The sequence below is a fragment of the Lactuca virosa genome, chromosome 5 (genome assembly GCF_052849685.1).
Source record: "Lactuca virosa cultivar CGN04683 chromosome 5, Lactuca_virosa_CGN04683_v6, whole genome shotgun sequence".
In the NCBI taxonomy this organism is placed as follows: domain Eukaryota; kingdom Viridiplantae; phylum Streptophyta; class Magnoliopsida; order Asterales; family Asteraceae; genus Lactuca; species Lactuca virosa.
Genome location: NC_136430.1, coordinates 331,325,325 through 331,333,963, shown reverse-complemented (window position 1 = coordinate 331,333,963; position 8,639 = coordinate 331,325,325). Strand labels below are relative to the sequence as shown.

Below are 8,639 nucleotides of genomic sequence, written 5' to 3'. Positions count from 1 at the left end.
AAATTTATGTCTAAACAACCAATGACATCGTATAATATTTGCATCTTGTGGTTTAGGGACAAGTTCCCAAGTATTCTGTTTAAGTAAAGCAATATATTCAGTAAGCATGGCATCTTTCCAATTTTTGTCAAGTAGAGCAAGTTTTGGGTTTTTAGGAATTGGAGAAATGTCGTGAGTATGGAAGGAGTATTTGGGGTTGGGTTTAAAAATACCACTCTTAGCTCCGGTTTGCGTATGATGAGCTGTAGGAGGGGAAGATGGGGGTGTGAGAAAATCAGATGAAGGAGAAGCAGCCGTGGGTGGGCTTGTGGGAAGATTACAGACATCTGATGATGAGATGAAGTAGGGGGCGGTGTGGGTTGGTCTGGTAAATTACTAGCAACCGAGGAAGGGGTGAGAGGTGCACAGTTTGAGGTGGTATCGGTGGTACTAGGATTTTGAAGGGATTGTTGGTAGTGAGTGAGATAGGGGGAGGGTTTGGTAGGGTCAAGAAATGTATATGAGTGATTGTGATATGGAGATAAATTGGAATAGGGAAAAACATCTTCTTTGAAGATGACATGTCGAGAGATAATAGGTGTGGATGAGTTTAGAGGTATGCATATGTATCCACGATGATTGGAGGGATAACCAAGAAAAACACAAGGAGTGCTACGAGGGTCAAGCTTGTGTTTTGTTGTGGAAGTGATGTTGGGGTAACATAAGCAGCTGAAGGTGCGAAAGTGGGATAAGGAAGGCTTTCGAACATAAAGAATTTCAGTGGGAATGAAATTGTGGATGGTAGTGGTGGGTGTGATATTTAAAAGATAAGTAGATACATCGAGTGCATAATTCCAGAATGATGGTGGAAGTGATGCTTGAAGAAGATGGATGCAAATCATATTATTTATGGTGCGTATGATTCGTTCAGCCTTACCGTTTTGAGAGGATGTATAAGGACAAGTAAACCGAAAAGCCATGCCATGGGTTTTAGCATAGTTGTGACAAGAATAATTTTTGAATTCACGACCATTGTCACATTGGAATGCTTTGATTGGTAATTGGAATTGAGTTTTTATGTAAGACTGGAATTTTATAAATATAGAGAAGACTTGAGACTTTGCTTTTAGAGGGAAAGTCCAAATAAAATGTGAGAAATCGTCAAGGAAAACTAGGTAGTATTTGTGTTTGAGTTTACTAGCATTTGGTGATGTCCATAAATCGGCATGTATAATATCAAATGGTTTATATGTAATAGTTGTGGAAGAAGTAAATGGTAATCGAACATGTTTCCCTAAAGAACAAGCATGAAAAACAAAAGTTTTATTAAGTTTAAAGCTAGGAATAAATTGACGATTACATAAGGATTTAAAAACTGAAATATTTGGATGTCCTAAACGATTGTGCCAAGTTGAGGAAGATGTAGTATGAAGGGCGGTAGGTGAAGAATTGATGTTCAAAGCTTGAGTGATGAGATAGAGGTCGCCTGAGCTATTCCATCTTGTGATGAGCTTCCCCGTAATGAGATCCTTCACAGAAAAACCATAAGGATCAAATTCTATGGCAACAAGATTATCACGAGTGAATTTACGTACGGAAACAAGATTCTTAATTGTAGAGGGAACGAGAGAGACATCGATGAGTTTAAAAGGAAAATGCGGGGATGGAGAAGTGGCCGTGCCATGACCAGTAATTGGTAATCGATGACTATTGCCTACATAAATATACTTATGTTTAATTAAAGGGGAATAGTTGGAGATTTTACCTAAGTCATTTGTGACGTGTGAGGTAGAGCCCATATCCATGTACCATAAGCCATCCGGGGGTTGAATATGCATAGTATGAAACGCACTGTCAAGTTCGGTAGGGGTCATGAGTGGACCGTGGCCATGAGAAGAACCAGAAGTTAAGTTAGCCTATTATTGGGCCTGTTGATGTTGCTGATTGCCGAAATGGGCTTGTGAGTAGGGATGGACTTGAGTGTGTTGTTGAGCAGTGAGCTGTGGACCAAGAAGCCCAACTGTGTTGTATGTGGGGTACGGGAAAGGAGGAGGCGCCCACATTAGTTGCGGATACCAGGAAGCTTGTGCGCCATTCCAATTTGTGTGTTGTTGTTGACCACATCCACCGCGACCTCTTCCTCTGCATCGAGCTGCATCGCGATTGTTTCCTTGTCCGCCCCTACCACCGTCGCGATAAGAGCCACGTCTGGTGGATTGATTTTCACGAGTAGTAGTTGAATCAGGATTCATTGAAGCAGTGCGGTTTTCAGAGTCCTGTGAAATTAGGGCTTGAGAAGAGGAGTGATCTTGTTTGTTCCGCCGCGTCTCTTCGAGAAGCAACTAAGATCGAGCTTTGTTGAAGGAGGGAAGAGGGTCCGACTGTTGAGTCAAGGTAGCAATTGTGTCAAATTCACCACGGGTAAGGCCGGAAACCAACTGCAACACCATTTTTGTTTCAGAGATGGGGTTGCTGACATTCACAAGCTGGTCGGAGAGAGTCTTCAGGCGTGCACAGTAATCAGTGACATTGGAGAGGGAATCCAATCTAGTTGTGTTAAATTGCTCTTCGAGGTAAACTGCTCTCGTTGCCCTGCTATCTTGAAAATTTTCCTGCAAACGGTCCCACAGCTGTTGTGCTGTGGCTCCTGGTAGTATGATTGCTTGAAGCAATTCAAGTGTGATAGTAGAGTAAATCCATTGTTTGACGAGGGCATCCATTCTGTTCCAGTTGGTATCGTCAACGGTAGGAGATCGAGGAGCTTTGGTGCTGATATGATCAAGAACATCATTAGCACATGCAACAATGGTGAAGAGTTCAACCCATGATGCAGAGCGATCGTCAGATTGATCAAGGATTATAGGTATCGCGTTTTTGATGTTAGTTACAGCAAACGCAGGGTGAAAAAACTGTTTGGGGTTTCCTTGGGTTGTGAATCATTTCCTGGTGCAACCATGGTGTCGATTGGGATTTACAAAATGGATAGAAAACGAGGAAGACAGATATGATTGGGAAGAGTCACGGCTCTAATACCATAAAGATAATTGACTTCAATGCCTTTCTCATTAATCATCAACGAGTATACATACAACAATCATCCTACCACTATATAAGGATAAACCAATTCAAAATACATTCAAATACAACTGTAATCTTGATCTTATATGATAGTTATCATTAATACCGTGCACCCACAATCATATATCGAATTACTTAAAAACACAATATTCTAGGTTCCTTTATGACAACTTATTAGCTTGTTGACCTAGTTTCATCACTGAATCATCCACTATGTTTATTAAAATGTCATTAAAATCAGATGACTCTTTTTCATCGAAATTCCATAAACAACCACTCTGCTTATCACTAAGGTTTAAATGAAAAGGTAACTTAATTGTTTTGTCTCCCCTTCGGGTTTCGAATTTTTCAGACTCTAACAGTTCTCGCATCATCACCATGATAAGTATTCTCAAGAAAACTAGAGAATAACCAAAACCTTTACTCATTCATAGTAATGAGTCTTACGAAGCTTTCTCTACAGACCAATTCTTCATATGTGATACGCCCATGAAGGCATACTTTCATCATTTGGTCAATTACAACTCGTTTTTTCATCGTAGTTCTATACGATCCTGGGACACTTGACGATAAGCTCTAAGATAAGACTGGTCCCTTTTTACCCATAGGTAAGGTTTTCAAGTTCCCTCACGATATTTAATGGCATATTCTCACTTTTCAAACAAAAATTCATCCTTCATAACAAAAAATAGAAGCTAATAATTCACTCTTAGCTTCTTGTGCTGCAACTCTCCTAGATTCTAACGTCGAATCCGAAGTCGAGTTGCCTTTTTCACTTTTGCATCAATGATTGGGTCTCCCCCACTTGGGTTCGAACCCTCACTTTCTACTACTTATAACCTAGCAAAGCTTACACTAGATTTGTTTTTGTGATTGGTAATTCTTTTTCTTCTTTGAAAGAAATTTCTAATTGTCATATCAATAAATTTAACATCCTCAACGTAGCATCACTGCTTGTGCCTACTACGAGTGATATTTTCTTATTTCAAAATCACGGTCTAATTCAGATCACGACAAGCACAAAGTCCTCTACCAATATGCACATGTACAAAATGGTATAAGAGGGTAATACTAGCAAAAACGATGGTTGTTGAACTCAATATCATTTTCCCCTCTTTTGTGGGACGATCAACTTGGCGCTCTCCGATTGATCATCTTGAACACATCTAAAGTATCTGGACACATATGCACAACAAACATCCTTATGTGTTTTCTCATCCTTTTCACATCAACCACACTCCTATGACAAGTATCAAACTCTTGGTATTCTTAGTTTTTGTTGGTGCTTGAACTTACACTCGTTCTTCCATCCGTCGATGGACCTTCAGTCTTAACTTTTTGAGTTACAAACTCAAATCTTTTATTGGAGACTCCTGCTCCTTCTTAATCTGGGTTATAGACTGAATCCTAAGATAAGGTATTTACTTTGGTTACAACAACTGACCGAATAGTCATACTCTAATGACCTTCCATTGCATGACGCAATGATTTTCTACAAACTAGACTCTTGTCTCTACGAGTCAAACAATTAACACAAAATACACATTCCTTCATGTTCTAATGTGGTACAACTACAACATAGTAGGTAGCATTTCTATTTGTTGGCTTCCCAGCCCTAACAAAGGTTGCATTTCTTCAGCCAATTGCTTTGATCATCTCCCTCTTCAATCTTCCGACTAAATTCAGTCGCTACACAAAACGAAGTGCTTTGAACCAATCAACTCACTTCACATATTTATGTTAATCAGACTTGCTTCTTCATCACTACTAGGGTCTAAACGAAAATCATCTTCCTAGTCATCACCAAAACGAAAGTAGTGACGGAAACAAACAAAACAAACTCAACTACTAGTGCCTTAGTAACCTTGTGACTTTTCCTGATCCTAGTGTGAGTCATGTGTTTCGGGTAGTATAGGCCTCTCCTACCTTTCACACATACTCATACTCGTCCCAATAATTGCTTCATAGTCCCCAAGTCACTACACAAAAAAATCACAAAGCAATTTAGTACACAAAAATGTGTCTAAACAAGCACATAAAACAAGTTTCCTAGACTCTTTTAGGATCTCTTTCACACATATGCCTACTCTAGCATATTTTATTTTTGTGCTCCTTTATTTCAACATCAATAATCCATAATAACATCAAAGAGGTCTTGAGGAATGACTCTACTTAGAAAGTTATCTTCATAACAACAGGGTCTTCTCCTCTACTTTTGATCATTTAAGACGTCGCATCTTCAATAACGATGTCACTTCTTTGTACCAATTCTTCCTCATGTAGTGTTCAGTTAGCATGGAACATTTCATCTGAATTTTCTTTGGTGGTATGGACACAAACGCTCTATAAATATTTGTACCACGTTTTGAAATAGGCAATTATCCATGCATATCATTTAATCGTCATTCTATAACATCGTTATCCCTTTACAGGAGTCTATCTGTACCTCAACTACATCTCCTTTTCACATATACTTCATATGGATTATTCTTAGGAAGTCTACACTTTGGTTGCATCTCAACACGCTCTACTGGCTTCAACTTAGTTCCTTGTGATCCCTGACATCAATACTCCACTTCATGCAATACTATAAATGTATTTCTGCTTCAGCTAAGCACTCTAACTTACTAAACAAGTAAGTTACTTAGCATTTCACCAATCCATGACTACTTTTACCATCTTAGTCATGTATGTTAAATTCAGTTTAACATAGTAAGGAATTCTCATAAGGATGTGATATAAGTCAATCATTATTCAGAGCAACTTGTATAGGGTACAGATCAGCTCTTATCACACTAAGCAAGCTGCATATTGCCTTGCATAGGCAGGCAAAGACTCAGCCTATTGAGTTTCAAACTTTGTCAGCTTTAATCTATTTGTCTTCCTTGAATTCTCCTGAATTCTTACACAAAATCTCATATAACTTCAACATCGATACCGTTGGAGTATTTATCACCATCTTATGTTCCTATAAACCCGCAAACAATCATTGGTTCAATCGGGTCGGCGGTGGAAACGCCAAGCAATGGGACGACTTCGTGGATCACGCCAAAAGTCATTCATCCCGCCAAATGTACTTCAAACATACAACATTCTTCTAAAGGTATTATTATTGCATCAAATGTACTCTACAACTACGATACCACTCTCTAGGTATTATTCACGATATCGCTCGATAGGTATTATTCATTATCGTAAGTCTTCTTATCTCCTCGAAAAGTTATATGCCAGTAATAATATAGTAATTAAACATTTAGAATTTGTACACATATAATTTCTTCCTCTCCAGGTAGGCAACATATCTTAACATTTCTTCTAATAATAACAATTTAGGTAAGCAACCTACGGCAAGCTATATTACATAACAATTAGCACAGGTTAGCATATAAGACATCTCTCCTAAATTATGTTAGTGCACATCATAGCAAGTAAGCTTGTTAACCTATGGGATGCTATAAAATAAACTTCATCAACATATAATAGTTATTAAGGCCTATTCGTTACAGTAACATAGTGTTTGTGTCAATTTAGGTATTCAACCTAAAATATACTAGACACACATCTTACCGTCATCACTTAATCTCTAAGTTTAAGTCTAGAAATCCTCACAATTCCTATTTCTCGACGTTCCCGAAAGGAACCAATGGCTACAACGAGCCCTTTGTCCAACATATTCTTGTCGTGAAGACGACTCTTGAATTCCTGAACACATACATCTGATGGCAACTTGCTCTGCACCTCCGTCTTGACCAAATCCTGAACCAAAGTTTAGTATACCCAAACCGCACATCCCTTTGATCCATTCTTCTGAAAGCATAACTCAAATAGATTGTTGATACTCTAAGAAAAATATCCCACTCTCCCCCACTTATGGTTCGAACTACCACCAACTGACATTCAAAATAGACCAAAACTCAAACCGGCTCACCCATATGCATTGTAACGTCGTGATTTTCACCATTTTTTTTCCTTTTTAAAACATTTATTTAACAGAATACGTTAGCGGAAGACTTAGTTTTTATTTCAAAACATTTTCAAAACCACAATGTTACTTCAAAAATTCAAACATAATTCGAAACCATTTAAAATGTAAACAAAAGTACTTTAAAGTAAGTAATCAAAAACGTGTCCAAAAGTGGTATCGTTAATATAAATATACTACCCATAAGAACCCCTCTCACCAAGGTCAATCTTCTAAACTGCATGCACCAATCATAAGGCACAAAAAAGAAAAGATACAAGTTTCAGGCCCTGCTGAGTGAGTTCATAAAGTTGCACTTAAAACATACAAACCCCAAATGGTTCAATCATTCATTTTATGATGAAGCATAAAAGTGATAGACAAGCAAAAGATAGCAAACAACCGCATAATATAGTTAACCATTCTTATATTCCACCGCATATATGCATAAATGTTCAACCGTAATTCTACCACATAACATATATGATCAACCAAATACCATATAAACAACCGAATAACATATAATTAATGATATTTCATATATAAGCAACCTTTAATTGTTCAACCTTTTATCAATAACCAACCTTTTGTTACATATTCAACATTTTAATATACAACCAACCTTTGTTATATATTCAACCTCTTATTATGTCTATCCAACCGATTGATAGAAAAGTGTCCCTTAGTGCTACCTAACCCAAGAGAAACACCTCGTTCACTACTTGATTGCACGGCCAACCGAATGCTCTAAGTGGCTCATGACTTCCACCCGAAACACCAACCCCGTGACTCCACTTTCGCTACTCCGACTTTGCAAAGTACAAGTACCCCACGGTGTCATTTAGGATCAGTACAAACGGTGTCAATTCTACTGATACACCTCCCGATTCCCACGTGATGTTTGCGCTGGCCGCGAACGAGGGACCAACATCACTCCAGCCCACGAACACCGAAGTGCCCACAAACCATGGGTCACACGGTCATATAGAAAGACCGGCAACTAACAATCATTGTGGCTATAACTCTTCCTATAGGTACTCTTTCAACCTAGTAGGTACCCTCAATGATTTGGATAAGGTTTTAGGCAAATGTCATCAAACTACCCAAACCCACTATGCATAACCCCGCAATGTCATTTATACATTAAGTAAAACATGTAATGCATACCATATAAATGTGTATTAAACATGCAATGTATTCATAACCAACACATCGAAACACAACCATACATCATATTTCAAGCAACTTAAGCTAGCATGCTATATTCATCAAGATCATCAAAGTGCAAGCAATATAGCAATTAACTCATAACATGGCATTATCACAAAGCATATATTAGGATCACAAATATCATATCATCATCAAGCACATGTAATGAAATGGTCATCTTAAAGTGAATCAAATCACCATCTACGGATTGCACGTTTCAATCATGCAACCTTAGTGAGTTAAAACTATGAACTCACCTTTAGCCTTGAAGAAATCCTCCTTCTATTCCAAGTCTTGAACTTACTTGAAATTCTCAAGGCCCCACCTAAACACCACACATAACAAGCAATTAACAAATAAAGTATATGTTTCAAAAATACTACTTTATTCTAACTTTTATATTATTTTTTTA

At 38.0% G+C, this 8,639-nt stretch overlaps 1 protein-coding gene across 1 annotated transcript; it reads right to left on the bottom strand.

Annotated features, from left to right (window-relative positions):
• Positions 1 to 2,321: 2,321 nt before the first annotated feature.
• LOC145113234 (uncharacterized) lies at positions 2,322 to 2,699 on the bottom strand. The gene has a single exon (XM_079049343.1). The coding sequence runs from the start codon at positions 2,697 to 2,699 to the stop codon at positions 2,322 to 2,324; it is 378 nt and encodes a 125-aa protein (XP_078905469.1).
• Positions 2,700 to 8,639: the final 5,940 nt, after the last annotated feature.